Genomic DNA, 16,574 nt, shown 5'->3' on the forward strand with positions numbered 1-16,574 from the left:
GCTGACATTAACATCTCCAATTTTGATATCAGGTTTAATACCACATTCCTTCATAATGTGATCCATATAGATAATGAATAACAGAGGGGATAATGTACATCCTTGTCTCACACCAGATTTAACATTAAACCATCTTCCTGTACTTCCTTCAATTCTAACTGCTGACTCACAACTCAAATAAAGACTAAGTATTGCTTGATATAATGCCCCATTGACACCATATAATTGCAGCGTATTGTCTTACATTTGTCTCTGCATTCTCAGAGAATAAGCTGACTTTTTTGCCAGGAACCTTTGATATGCTTTCTTTTCTTTTTTTTGTAGTCTCATCAAAAAGAATCCTGAATAATACCAACAAGCCTGATCGACAGGATGGTATCCCACACCAACAAACTGTTGTTCAAATTCCAGTTTCATAATTAATCCACATCCAATACAGACTTTGCAATCTTTTATACTTATATAGTATCTATCCTAATGATATAAGCCTATACTCAACCAATCCCAATGTGTTGAACCTACTACAGTGAGTAGTAGGTTCAACAGTGAGCTTCTTCACAACCTGGAGAGTTACCAATGACATGGTTGCTACCAACATGGATATATCATCATCATTTTCAATCCACAGAAAAGTTCTCAACACCTTCGGATTCAGACCATGAAAAAGTCTGCAGAAATGCATGTGGCTACTCTTCACATTTTCAGTACATCTAAATTGTTTCAGGGTCACTCAGGGTCAAAAAGGTGGATAACTAGAAAGAGACATCAATTGAAATGTATTCTTATTAGCTTAAAACAAAATACAAAATGGTACAATATGATGAAATTTCATGCAAGCTACAGCATTGTGAAATTTGTCAGGGAACAGTGAAAACTCAGCTAATGGAATAAAACTCAACTTGAAATAATAATCAGTAGAATCCAAGACTGGTACCATCGACGGAAAAAAGTGAAACTGGCAGAAGTATCAGATCGAAGTAATTTGGTGGTGCCCAAATAAAGAAGCAAGATTCTTCTAAATCATCATTACAAGATATTACTGTTCGGGCAATAATGATTAGAGAAAGGAAGGAGTAAATACAGTACTCAAACCTAAACTTGAGGATAAGCATCTTGAATGGCAGACAACATCAAATAGAGTGATGTGTGAACAAATATCAAAGCGGAGAATTGAAAATTGAGGCTTATTTGTCACACACAATTTCTGCCCCACAGGAAAAAAAAAAAAAAAAAACACCTAAAGAAAGACCAAGATCTAGGTGGACAGATACAGTATGAAGTGCCTTAGAAGAGCAAAATGCAAGATCTGATGATACTGGAATGCTAACAAATAAGTGATGTATGGATGGCATTCCAAGGTTGGACAGACTTACGATTGGCATAGTCTGAGTAAAAAAGAAAACCTAGTTTTATTTGGAGAATGGAGAGGCTATGGATGTCATGTAATACTATCTTGTGAAAAGGCTAATGGTACAAGTCAGGCCAAGAAGAGAAATATAATTTTGTCTGGAGAACTGGAAAATTAGAAAAGGCAAGTTCTTTCTTGCAAGATACACAGTAGGACTACACAAGTATACAGAGGTGCATATAATGAAAACAGTGCATTATTAAATATATGTTTATAATAGTCTTGGATAATGTAAGATTTGTTGATGATGTTGGAATCATCTTAATGATCCATACCCCATTTTATTTAATATTCCACTAAATATCTAATAAGACAAGAAAATTAATGAAAGTACATTGTTTAAAATTAAAATTCATTTTATTTACTAGTTGAGCAATGAACTACTTACTGAATATGATCCATAATCACCATCCAATTTACTTGAATCAGAATCATAGCTTCGATAACTATATTAAAAAAAAAAAAAAATTAGTGAACAATACAATTCATTACTAATTTTATATTTGGAATGCGAAACCTGTCTCTACTTTTCACATTCAGGAATTATTACTGAAGAGGTAAACAAAGAACGATAAATCAACAAATATATACTGAAGAAATTTCCATAAAATAGGGTGCAGAATTAGGGTTTAGGATTTCTTTATACTCTGATAACAGAAAGCCATTTTCCCCAGCCTCTGAAATTGCTTTGATATCATTTGCCACAGCAAGTTATTCGTGGATGCAATTAACCAAACTTCATCATACACCTAGATTGATGGATTTTTAAATTATCATGCCAGTCTTAAGCATTCAACTATTATGAAACTACCCAAAAGAACTTAGCTTTTTTTTTTTTTTTAACAAAATGCACAATTAAGGATTAAATAATTAGTACAACACTTAATTCTTTAATGCAGATACACAGTTGAACTTATGGTTGGCAATTCACGTAAAAAGATAAGCTTAAGAATGAATTCATTTACTTAAAAATGCTACCGTTTCACTTGAGTTAACTTTTTACAGAAATGTGTATCCAAACATACTAGAAAAATGAGTAACAGTTAAAAAGTTGTAAAAAAGAAAAAAAAATACTAACAAAAAATTTAATAAAGAAAAAATAAAATAAAATAAAAATCAGCTAACACCCCTTTTTAGCCGTATCTAACTTTTGGAGACTGAGTGGGCGGTTCAATCTACACCAGTAGCCAATCACAGATAGCTGGCCAAAGACTTACTAATTATAGGTGGAAACCAATGAAGAGACTGGTAAACAAGTGCTGCTATCTCATGATCCTTATGCCTCTAATCAGTGACTAGACTTGAACTTAAGTTATTAAAGTCTAGCCAGTCTAGCATAAAGGATGGAAACACTTCTGAGTTACATAGGCCTAAGAAATTTTAATACTGAAAAGAAATTTCTTGTACATGACGAGTGGAAAGAAAACTCAATGTAAAGCTCATTATTCAGAGCTGAAATGTATTTTATTACTTTTATTTCCTTTTACTTAATACATTACTATTTTAAAATTCAGTAAGTCATGCAATATGAAACCACTCATTATCTAGCCAAATTCTTCCATTAACACCTATCAAGTTTCACAAAAAAAAAAAAAAAAAAAAGTTAAACAAAACCAGACAAGACCAAAAATATTTTTAGCTAGTAAACTACTCAGTCCAAGTATATGTACTTGCTCACTAAGACTGTGGAAGCACAAAGTTAGATAAAATAAAATAAAAAATCAGGGCAGATACAGGTGAATGTGTGAAGGTATCCATGAACCAAACGTGTGAAAGAACAAATAATGCAGAATGAAGTCTCTCAAGATACAATATCAAATGGGGCAGTCAATTCAGGATGTAAAGCTAGTTGGGGACCAAAGAGGATGCTATAGTTTCTATATACTAACTTTCTATATATACAGAATAGCATGCAGCCTTGCCGAAAGTTATAGGCATTAGTGAGACTTGGCTAACAGAAGAAAACATAGTTACAGGTATGTGATGGACTTCATATTTTCAGGAAGGATAGAGTATACAGGACAAGGGATGAGGTACTGCCAATGACAGATGAATTGCAGCCAACAAGAAATGGAACAGATAACACATGCTCTGTTTAACAAAGATTTGAAGATGCCTATTTTTTTTTAGATAGATGATGTGCTGAATCTTGCTGTATGTAGCAAGATTCATGGTGAATAGAGGTATCAAGTATTTCAGATGGGATATGAGAAAGGAGGACGTCCAGGAAGGGTAATTGTCCTTCGGAATTGTGCAAAAAGGAAAGGATGCATAGTGAAGTTGATGTGTAGGTATAGGCTACTGAATTTGGTTAAAAAGGTAAGTACGATTCTTCTTTGTCTGGCCAAATGGCAAACACATCATTTATATATTCAACCTAAAAAGAAGGTTGGAGATATATTGAAGAGAACAACAGATCTTCAAGATGCTCTAAGTAGAAATTAGCAAGAGCAGTTGAGAAGGGCCATCCCATGCCTGTTCCTTCAATCTGTTTGTAGAATTGGTTCCTGCAGATGAAATAGCCAGAGTGAATGACAGTCTAAAAATTCAACTACGTCTAGAGAAAACTCATCAGATAACAGTGTCAGCCACAGGTACATTAGTAAATGAGGACTGGACATCGAAGCAAAGTTAATCATGAGATCTGCAGGTTGAATTTAGGTGTTATTTTTGTCAAAAAAACTGATGAATTCTTCACAGTGTGGCCAGTGCAGGAGCTTAAAAGATGTACTAGGAATTTGGCTAAGCAATAAGTGGGAGAGTCAATGCAGTCCACTATGGGTCCCTACCAAAATGGGTCTTCATCCTAACTAATCACTTTATTGGGTAAGGAATTAAGTATGTTAATTTGACTGTTGGTAAAGTTGTGGGGAATCTCCTGATAAGCGGACTTATCTCGTAATGAGAAATTTTTTGGTGTACTCAGTGATGACCATGATAACTACAGCTTTACCCATGTCTGCTTTCATTATGGCTCAATGATCCTGAGGCCTGAATTTCAGCTAGACAAGTTAGGGGAAGGAAGTTTAGCTCTGAGTAGTACTAAGTCAGTTTATTAGTGTCATCACTTGAGAGGATGGTTACATTCCTAAGGCAAAATCATGTCCTTTTGCAACCACTGAAGTTTCTGCAGGAGTGAGGGAATGTCCAGATATGTTGACAACCCATCTGTTTATTGCTGAGTTTACCCTGGTTGGTTTTTGCTTTTGAGCAAGTGAGTCAAACTTGCAGTCAAGAATACGTGTTTTTATTGTAAGACCATTGAAAAGACCCTAGATAAGTCTAAACCAAGGTAAGATAGAAGATATTGTCTCTAAAGAGTGAGAGAGAGAGAGATGTTGCAAATATTCAGGGTGAGATCACATTCGGCAACTCATAGTTGATTGCATATGAGTGCTCGGCTAGTGTTGACATAAATGCGATGGACACACCTGATGATTTGATGGTTTCTTTGACTTTAGCAAAATTATGAACTATCTTCGAGTTGCAACATTGTTTTAAAAAGGAAATCCTTGCTCATAGATTACCTTATTGAACTGAAAGTTTGTTAAGTTCAATCTTTTTGGTCATTCCTTCCCAATAAGGATAATTGGAATCTGTTAATGGAATTTGTGCCATTATAACATTTATTCTACACACGCATTCACAAGAATATAGTAATTTTATTTCTGCAAATATTTCAACCAGGAACTAACTGACCATCATCAGTACATTAGCATAATCACAAGGTGAAGCTACAACAAAGAATGTTAATCCTATTTACAGAGCTCAGCTACATGCCATCTAGTGGGTAGTTACAATAAAATATTACTGTGATCTGAAATAAAATTAAATTAGATAATGAAATGGCATAGCATTATATTTAAATTATTTTTTTTTAAATTAGATTATAATTATTAATTATAAAATGGAGAGGACATTATTTCTTGACATTTATGAAGATGAAACTCTCCCAAATCTTGACAATAGGGAGACAGTCATTCTGATTTAAATTTAGGCAGTGTAAAAGTGCTTCAGTACTCTTTAAATAACCACTCTTACCTGAACTTGCACCGATGTAAAAGGCAAATATTGGTTAGTGAATATCATGGTTAGTGTACACTCCATGCTGGGCAAGGTCAGATTTTTCAGGTTTATTGTTGGTAATATAAAATTGGTGTTCTTGTAGTCTTGTTTTCAATAGAAAATCTGTTTGTCCAAAGTACAAGCAAAGACGCTCGTTATAAACTTGGTAAACACTAGAGAGAGACAGAATCTTTCGTCGAGAGCAAGAAGAAAAAACAGGAACTAAATTATATCTTTTCAGGATCTTAGTAATTGAGTTCCAAAGTCTAAGCCTGGTGTCAAAAGTGAGAAGCAAGGCCAGACTTCTCAGATTCCAAAATTGTAGTATACTCTTGATGTTCTTCAATTCTAATCAAGGCAGAATGGCCAGTCTGTCCAAAATAGGAACGATGACATGAGCAGGGTACTTGATAGACATCTGATAAGGAAAGAGGTGGTAATGTATCATTTGTTGATGGCAGGAAGGAGGTTTCTGAGTGTGCATTTTTCTATAGACTGCATGCAATTCCTCTTGGACAATCTTCTCATTGACTCATTAGCAATAATGGCCATTCTTCTCAATCTGTCCTACCGAGAAATCAGACTGACAATCTTTACTTTCTTGCTCTATTTTGGCTTCTTTGAACAACTTTCATATCCACTCTCACTGAAAATTTCTCACTTTTCAAATCATTTGTGCCTGCCAAAACAATTCATTAATTTTCTTCTGTAAACTCCCATTATCTTTGCACCTGGGAAAGTTTTCGTCACTTTCTAATTAAGTATGCCTCATTGATTCCTCATACAATATTTTCTCTCATCTTCCAGTTTCTCACACTTTTAACCTTTTTTCATTCTCTTTCTTTCTCCCTCCTACTGTACCACATGCCAATCATTTCTCCAGTCGCTCAAGCTGATGTTTTTTCCTGTGAAGGAGTCCAAGGGAGCATGCTATTTCTTTCCACATTGGCATCTCATCATTTGTTTCAGTAAGGAAATACCGTGAGTAGACATATTACTAACTATTATAATAACTGAATTAACTCGTGTAAATGATTCTTTATTCGTAGAATTTTCACCTGAGAATCACAGGCATCATCAGCAGAGGTACAAGGCTAATTAAACAATAACTGTTATATTCACACAGCGCCACCTAAGTAGCTAAGGTTAAATTTCCTAAATTTATTTAATTATTATTATTAATTTATTAATTTTTAATTATTTAAATTTAATTATTAAATAATTATTTAATTATTCAATTATAATAATTTAAAAAATTAAAAAAAAATTTTCTTTTTTTTTTTTTTAATATAAATATAGTGTATACAATTATAAAGTAGGAAAGATTTGCTGCTTTATAAAGTACTATCTCCCACAAGGGGGAAAGACGTAGACCATCGGATCTGTTTAGGTTAGGGGAGTGAAGTAATGTTTCACATGTTTCTTTGTATAGCCGTTCCATTATGAACCGACTTTTGTCTTGTTCCGCTTAACTCTATGTCTGGTGTTGATAGCATGTTCTGCAATTCCAGACTGTTCGGGTTCAACGTACTGGATGCACGACTGGTGTTCTTCTAACCGAACCTGAGCAGACCTTCCTGTTTGTCCGAAATACGATAATCCACACGAGCAGGGAATCTGGTAGACACCTCGATAGCTGAGATGTGGGAGCTTGTCCTTTGGAGACATTAGGAATGTGGAGATTTTTCTGATGGGTCGAAAAGCCACACAGATATTTAGTGGTTTTAGCACCTTAGCTCTGCGTTCACTAACCCCGTGTACATAGGGGATAGGTATATGTGTAGGTTCTTCTGTACTTGAAGAGGATGCTGGATCACGACTACTTAAAGCTCTTTTCATGAAGGACTTCTTATAGCCATTGGATATGAAGGAGGAATTAATATACTGTAATTCTTTTTGTAAAAGTTCTTCTGAAGAACTAAAGGAGTTGGTTCTATGAACTAGTGTTTTTATAGTACCTGCCTTTAGGCTGGGATGGTGATGTGATTCAGTGTGGATGTACTGCCCTGTATGAGTCTCTTTCCTATAGACTGTGAACTGTAGATAACCATCTGGTTGGTGAAGAATCAAGAGGTCTAGAAAGGCTAACTGCTTTAAGGTGAACTGGATCCTTGGATGCATTAATTTTTGAGAGAAACTGTTGTAGTTCTTCTGAGGTGCCCTTCCATATGGCAAAAATGTCGTCCACATATCTGAACCAAATGTTAGGTGTGGGTGTAATGATGTCAAGGATACGCTGTTCGAAATGCTCCATGAAGTAGTTGGCAATAGCAGGAGATATTGGATTACCCATTGCTATCCCTTCGATTTGTTGGTATAACTGGTTTTAAGGGAAAATAACTGGTCTTTTTTACAAATTCAAATAATTTGACAATGTCTGGAGGAAATTCTTGGAGTAGTAATTCTATGCTGCCGCCAACGGAACATTCGTAAATAGCGAAACAACATCTAGACTAATCATAATCTCCGAATCATCTAAATGCAGATCGGAAATTTTATTTCTTTAGTCCACAGAATTTTTTTTGTGTGTGTAGCAGTTCTTCTAGTTGAAGTGAGTAAATTTGATAGAAATTTTGATATTTTGTAAGTGGAGCAACCTATACAGTCTACAACTGGTTTTAATGGAATTCCTGGATTATGCACTTTTGGAAGACCATATAATCTCGGTGGGTGCCCGAAGGAGGTCTTTAGTGTTTTCTTTTTATCTTCATCCCATATCGATATTTTTTCTATAAAGGCATTAAGCTTTTTTATTTGACTACCGTTAGGATCTGAAGTGAGGGGTCTATAATTTACTTGAGTTAATTCCGTTATTATAATACTGATTTATATTATTACTATCATCCACTTCCTTTAAACTCATTCATATTTAATACATTATCATTCACTGCTTCAGCTACATTCTCCACAACACTTCCACAATCCTACCTTATATCCTTAATATCAGTCACCTCATTTACTGACATTGCTTAACATCGTTCACAAAGCATTTCCAACACATTTTCTCTGTTCCATTCTTGCTTTTTGTACCACAAACCCTCAGCAATGATTACATTAAGCACATGCTACATTGCACTAAATCCTGTATATTAACACCATTCAACATTGATGTCTTGACCACCATTTCTCTCGTACACATCAGTGCCATAAATGTAGAATGCATTTGAAACAATATTGTGTAATAATAGTCAATCAAACAACACACTTAAATACAGTGAAAAATAAAGAAAATACCACCATTAACAATATAGCCGATATTTACTTTAACAAAATAAAGTATACACAAATTCCAATTATCTAAATAGTTCTCTGATTATTCAACTATTTATAAATAGGAACATTAAATAGATTACTATTAATTTAGCTCCATAAATTAATTGGCCATCATTACTTAAATATTTAGTGATGCATTGCTTTTCTGTTATATTTGTGTAGCATTCTGGTTCATTTTCATACTGATACAAATGGAAGGCTGGAAAAAATTTTATACCAATATAAGAATGATTAATTTTCTAATAAGTTATCCATATTAATTTAGCTATATCTGAGTATTCATATATTTTAGTGACATCAGTATATCTACATAACTAACAACATTGCTTGATAACAACAATTTCCAATGCTTGAAGGAGTATCCACTGCATATATAAAATTCTAGCTACAACAAAACAGTTAACTATTTTGAATTCACAAAAACAAATACAGATGTATCCTGGTCACAAAATATTAGGTTCCAGACCATTGCCATATAGTGAATTTTGTCGTATAGCGAATTTCTGAATTTTAACTTGTAGATGTATTTAGAATAATTTTCAGAAATTAAAAAAAATTACACTCGATAACTTTGCTTAAGGAAACACGCAAACTAGTTTGGCAATCAATCTACACCATTAGTTTTTCCATTTCTGTAATAAGATTGTCATGTTTCTGGGTAACTGAAATATAAACTAGTGTAGCCATTTCATTTTACTTAAAATTTCATCTTTATTTTTAATAAGTGTAGCAACAGTACAGTAAGGTAAGTTTAGCATACAACGTATTGTAGTACTCAATACGTCACTAAATTTAATCATTTTATTCTTAGTGTGTAATGGTTTACGTCTTATTTTCACAGAGCATTCAACAGCTCCCTTACTTTGAATTTTATCTGCAATTATTAACAATAAAATAAGTTTAAACCATTTATAATTCACAGTAAAACACCAGAACACAATGAGAGATAGCAAGCAACATCACAAATAAACTGACTTCACGAATAATGCACATTCAAGGCATCATCAGCTAAAACCATTGTATACAACAGTTACATAAACTGGTATTGCTCGTAATTGAAAATGGTCACATGATTGAACTGTTGTAAAGCTAAGCATTGTAGGGCAGGGTATTACTCTATGTCAACCTTATGACTAAATAAAATTCAAGCATATCAGCTAAAATGTTGCCTTCAGAAACTACTTTCTAAAATACCACAGAAATCAAAAATACCCAAGCATCGTTTTAGACAAAATCATATCGTTTAAAGAATATGAAAACTCCAGCAATGAAAATAAAGACACTATACACTGAAATCAACAGATATGGCATGGAAATGAATGTCCTGACACCTTGAACAATTGTCTCCTGTACATGAATAAGCAGAATACTGCTTTTCATCGTGCCTAAAGTAGTATCCATCCATTCATACATAAATATCTTGGAAGTCTTATCACAGAAAATGGAAGAAACCAATCAGATATTAAAGCACAAATAATCCTAGTCAAAAAAGCATTCTACAACAGAAGAAACATTTTTACCAGTAAAGGACTTAGCATCCAGCTCAAAAAAAAAAGGCTAGTGAAAACATACATATGGAGCATTGCATTATATGGTTGTGAGGCCTAACAAAACAAGCCATGAAAAAGTTGGAGGCATTTGAACTTTGGTGCTGGAGAAAGATGATGAAAATTAGTTGGACAGAAAGGAAAAGTAATGAAGAAGTTCTAAATATAGTTCATGAAGAGCAATCATTAATGAAACACATCAATAAGAGAAGAAAATGCCTAATTGGACACCATTTGAAGCATGGGAGACTGATTACAGAAATAATGGAGGGGACTGTAGAAGGAAAGAGGCCACAAGGCAGACCAAGAATTTCATATATAAATAACATAATGATGCTAACTGGCACTAAGAGTTATGAAGAGATAAAAAGAAGGTCACAAGACAGGATGTTTGATGTGCTTCTATATTTACCAATCTTTGGATTGATGCACCAAAGAAGAAGAAAGTAGTATCCCCAAACCAAGACATCTCAACCTGATCATGCAAACAGTAACTGGTACAATCAGATCCACCCACACGCACAATGGCAGCAATAGCTATACAGCCATTGTGTGCATTGTATATACCATCACTTTCTTCATTAAGTACCTTCAGTGGGTGTACAGCTTACTTTAACAATAAATTAAGGATGCCAAGAATTCATATTCTTCGTTTAATCCTTTATACAAGTGCAAACAAACAAAGTTTGCACCTGAAGTATTTTCAGGACTGGGCAACTTCTATATAAAAGCTAATGACTTCACATCACTTGCCTTAGTATCCCATAATGCAAAGCACATATCCTTTCAGACATGTATAACGCCTATGCATTATGGGAAGGGTCACTACGCAGACTGGTTTCGACCTTTACTGATCTGGCTCCACTGATGAGACATCAATAAAGGTGGAAACCAGTCTGGGTAGTGACCCTTCCCATAATGCATAGCATTATACATACCTGTCAGGATATGTGCTTTGCATTATGGGATACTAAGGCAAGTGATGTGAAATCATTAGCTTTTATATACAAGTTTCCCAGTCCTGAAAATACTTCAGGTGCAAACTGTTTGCTTACACTTAGATAAAGGATTAAACCAAGATTATAATTTCTTGGAAAACTTAATTCGTAGTATAACCAAGTGGAAAAAAAAACTTCCAACAGTACAACATAATTAAGTTCATTAATAACTTTATCAATGATTTTCCTAAAAAAAAAAAAAAACAAGTCTGGGTAATGACCTTCCCATAATGCACATTATACATACCCATAAGGATATGTGCTTTGCATTATGGGATACTAAGGCAAGTGGTGTGAAGTCATTAGCTTTTATATACAAGTTGCCCAGCTTGAAGATAATTCAAATAATACAAAAAATGAATTCATGGCCCAAACGTCAGGGGATGGTAGCACACACCGAAACCACCAATATTCGTCATAGAATATGCGGTCGCAAACACAGTGAGGAGTCGGAAATTAAAGACAGACACAGGTTTCCATAGTGACATTTATTGGAGATCATTACAACAAATGCTCAAATGTCTGGCCACCAACGGTGATACACACAGCACAACGGCGGAGTAGTGATTGGCGTACCTGCTCGTAAACACAGTGCTTGTCACGCACATCACCGGCTGCGACGGACAGTCAGGCTACCAGATCCTCTGCGGACTGCATAGGTGTCTCGTACACGACTCTTCAAATGTCCCCACAGAAAGAAATCGAGACAAGAAAGATCGGCGATCTGCGGTGGGGGGCACAGGATGGGACCATTGCCCCCAATCCATCAGTTCCCAAATGTGGCATTAAGATGCTGATGCACGTCCATGCTGAAATGGGCAGGTGCCCCATCGTGCTTGAACCACATATGGGAGCGGATGGCTACTTGAACATCCTGAAGCAATTCCGGCAAAACCTGTTGCAGAAAAATACGGTACGTTCGCCCATCAAGTCAGTCCAGCAGTAGATAGGGTCCAATTAAGTAGTCATGCACGATCCCCGTCAAGACAATGATGCCGAACCGTTGCTGGTTTGACTGTGGACGTGTACCATGGGGATTCTGGGACGCCTACAAATGCACATTACGGGCATTGACAACGCCTTCACGTGAGAAAGTTGATTCATCCATAAAGAGCACATGAGCGGGGAAATCGTGCTGTACGACACTTTGCTGCAGGAACCACTGGACAAAATCCATGCGCAGGGAATAATCAACAGTTGTCGATGCTCTGCCAGTGATAGGGGTGTAGCCCTTCTTCAAGCAGTACTCGCCAGACACTGTTCCGATGCACACCCAGGCTCTGGGAAGAGAATAGAGTGCTTTTACTTGGGTTATCTGTCACCATACACAAGATGTCCTCGTTAATAGCTGGCGTTCTGACCGCCTGTGCTCGTCCGGCATCATATCAACTGATGTGGAAGGTGCTTGCCTCACACAGCTGACGGTGCAGTCACGCAAACATTTTGTGATCGGGCACACGCCACATAGGATATCGCTCACGGTACAGTCTTTGAGCCTCTCTACTATTGCCCTCGGCTATGCCATACATCAGGTGCATATCGGATTTCTCTGTGTTCGTAAACTGCTCCATCTCGTGTACAATTGAAGCTGAGAATGCTGGGGTTAGGTCGATCCAGTGCTTTTAAGCTGTGCCGATTCATCTGTGCCCCCTATCGGCACTGGGCTGTGTTTGCGGTCGCATATTCTGTGCCGAATATTGGTGGTTTAGGTGTGCACTACCATCCCCTCACGTTTGGATCATAAATTCAGGGATACCTTGTATAATTTCTTGGCATCTTTAATTTGTAGTATAACCAAGTGGAAAAACTTCCAAAAGCACTACATAATTAAGTTCATTAATAACTTTATCAATAATTTTCCTCAAAAAAAAAAAAAAACTTGGATTTAAAAAAACAAGTCTGGGTAATGACCCTTCCCATAATGCATAGCATTATACATGCCCGTAAGGATATGTGCTTTGCATTATGGGATACTAAGGCAAGGGATGTGAAGTCATTAACCTTTATACACAAGTTGCCAAGGCCTGAAAGTACTTCAGGTGCAAACTTTGTTTGTTTACACTTGGATAAAGGATTAAACAAGAATATAATTTCTTGGCATCTTTAATTTGTAGTATAAGCATGTGGAAAAACTTCCAACAGTACTACATCATCATCATCATCATCATTAAATTCCTGCAATGTACCCTCAAGAGGGGTGTACAGGATGTGAGAGTACTACATGAAAAATTTACATCATTACTAACTTCCTATCTACAGTTTTCTTCCAAATTAGCCTGTTACCTGTCAAGACTCCAACATTATCAGATCTTATATTTCTGTCGTCTAACACACTTTTTACTGTATCAATCCACCTATATCTTGGTCTTCATCTGGATCGTTTTCCTGCAAACCTGGCAGAGAACACTTGTTTTGCTAATCTTTCCTCGCCCATTTTGTACCACCTTAGATTAGCTCTGCTAATGCATTCCTGGATATTGACAATGTCAAGTTCTTTCCTAATATCCTCGTTTTTAATATGATATTGACATTGATGCAATCTGTTTACGGCTCTAATCTTTCTCAGGACTCTCATATCTGCGGTCTCTAGTCTTTGGTCAAGTGTTTTACTTCTGACCCGGCTCTAAGATCCATAAGTCAAAATTGGTTTCAACACTGTCTTGTATACAGCTAATTTAGTGTTCCAACTAATTTCTCTCTTATTCCATATGAATTTATTCAATTGACTTGCTCCCATTTCAGCTTTCTTGATTCTGTTTTCAATTTCCACATTTAATTTACTATCTTCACTAAAAATCGTGCCTAAGTAGCTGAAATGTTTTACTTGTTCCACAGGTTCACCGTTCCCAACACAGTTGACATTTTCAACAATTCTACCTATTTTTAATGTCTTTGTCTTTTAATTGCTGACCTTCATACCATATCTATTACAACAGTTATTCAATTTAGTCAGGGAATCTTGCAAACTTGTAGTAGATTTATTTAGAAGTATAACATCTTCCACATAAAGCAAAGAGCTGACATTGACATCTCCAATTTTGATATGTTTAATACCACTTTCCTTCGTAATGTGATCCATATAGATAATGAATAACAAAGGGAATAATGTACATCCCTGTCTCACACCAGATTTAACATTAAACCATCTTCCTGTACTTCCTTCAATTCTAACTGCTGACTTACAACTCACATAAAGACTAAGTACTGCTTGATATAATGCCCCATTGACACCATATAACTGTAGCATATTGGAAAGTTTCTGTCTTGGCACCTGGTCATATGCCTTTTCCAGATCATCAAAACTTAAATATAGATGTTTGTTATATTCCAATGCTTTCTCAATTATTTGTCGTAAAGTGAAGATCTGATCCTGACAGCCTCTGTTTGGACTGAAAGTTGTTCTTCACCAAGCTTTTCTTCCACAATTCTTCTCAACCGTTTCTCAAGTATACTTGCATAAATCTTGCCAGGAAAACACTCAGTAGGGAAATACCTCTGTAATTCTCACATTCAGTTTTATTTCCCTTTTTGTGTATTTTAGTCTACAGTTCACATCTGATAGCTGCTCAACTTTTATTCACTTTAAAACTTTCTTGCATGTTATTCTTTTCAATATGAAATTCAGTTTTATCCTGCTCAAGACTAAATAGTGATCACTTCCAATTTCAAATCCTCTGTACATTCTGGTATCCTGCACCAGGGAGAAAACATCACTATCAACAATAACATAGTCATACGAGACTTTTCTTATTCCTTGCATCTTCTCTCCATGTGAATTTGTGCACATTTTTATGTTGGAACATGGTGTTCGTAATAACCAATCCATGTCCTGAGCAGAAATCCAACAAGTATTTCCCATTATTATTAGCTTTACTCTTTTCTCCAAATTTTCCCAAAATATTTTTGTATGTCTCACAATCATTTCCTACCCTGCTATTTAGATCCCCAACAAAGACCAACTTTTCCTTTTTCATTGTGTCAGTTGCTTTCTCTAAAGTCTCAAAAAATTCCTGCACTTTTATCTTAGTAGAACCTTCTGTTGGACCACAGGCACAAATAAGTCTCATTGTCCAGTTCCCCATTCTGATATTTGCCCACATCACTCTACATGAGACTGCCTGCCATTCAAGAAGATTAGCCTCGTATTTAGTGTTGAATACTATGGCTACCCCCTTCTTTTCGTTGATTGTCATTGCCTGAATATAACATTTTGTATTTATTGCTCAGAAAGATCTCACCAGTTTTTGTCTTTTTTGTTTCAGTCACCCCTATTATGTCGATCTGGTACTTATGAAATTCCTTAGCAAGCTCCATTTCTTTGCCATTCAGGCTTTTTATGTTGATAGAACCAATCTTTAACTCTGGTGATGTTGAGTTGGGTTTTCAGATTTGTTCCAGTAGCTGCCTTTTCGCTGTTCGCCCTGGTTCCCTGGCAAAAACAACGGGGGCCCTTGTTTAACCGGGCGACGTCCCACCCAGCATGAAATTTTGTCATGTTGTATCATCATTTTGTATTTTGGTTTAAGCCAATAAGAATACAATTTGGTCGGCTAAATCCCAAATTGCCAGTCCATCCTCGTTCGTTCAGTATTCAGGTAGATACCTAACAGGGTGCACCACAAGAAGGTGAGGATTGGACATTAGGTCAGAAGTCAGTTCTCCGCATTCCCTTAAAGGCTATGGGGAGGTCTCCTTTCAGTTATATAGCTTTGACCCTTAAGCACCCCATACAGTACTACATAATTAAGTTCATTAGTAACTTCTATCAATAATTTTCCTAAAAAAAAAAAAAGTATTCTTGAAATAGAACACTCAAGGCGAGTTTGCCTTGACTTGCACTACGTGCAGGATCACCTAGACTTGCAATACTTGCAGGCGCAAACTTGACTTATCTGTTTACTTGGGAAATGGAGTAAAATCAGGTTTAAAATAGCTTCGTATCTTTACTATTTATTATATTATACCCAAGGTAAAATACTTTCTACGTCTATCTCTCATCCTGATATTTTTATTTATTTCATAAGGTCAAAAAATCTTATGGTAACTTGTTCTGGTAAAATACTTATAAGCTATGTATTACTAAAATCTTGGTATTTCTAAGACTGGTTCCCACTGATGAGACCTCAAAGGTCGAAACTGGTCTGGGTAGTAGCCCCTTGCCTTTAATACATAGCATCGTACATCTCCTCCAGGAGATGTGCTTTGCATTAAGGGTAAATATTAAGAATAGCGATCAGAGCTTATCCACCTTTACCATGAGTTGCACTACAAGCGAAGTCACCC

The 16,574-nt window shown here is 35.9% G+C and overlaps 1 protein-coding gene across 2 annotated transcripts in view; it reads right to left on the reverse strand.

Moving 5' to 3' along the window:
* Nucleotides 1-16,574, reverse strand: part of LOC150107853 (uncharacterized) — a 284,299-nt gene that overhangs the window by 246,448 nt on the left and 21,277 nt on the right. For both annotated transcript variants that reach the window (XM_090392094.1, XM_090392093.1), the window contains exon 3: nucleotides 1,797-1,854. In XM_090392094.1, coding sequence (XP_090248220.1) covers nucleotides 1,797-1,854 — 58 coding nt within the window. The remainder of the gene's footprint in view (nucleotides 1-1,796; nucleotides 1,855-16,574) is intronic.

The sequence above is a fragment of the Typopeltis vanoorti genome, chromosome 4, assembly GCF_054136105.1.
Source record: "Typopeltis vanoorti isolate ZY-2024b chromosome 4, IOZ_Tvanoo_1.0, whole genome shotgun sequence".
NCBI classification, from domain to species: Eukaryota; Metazoa; Arthropoda; class Arachnida; order Uropygi; family Thelyphonidae; genus Typopeltis; species Typopeltis vanoorti.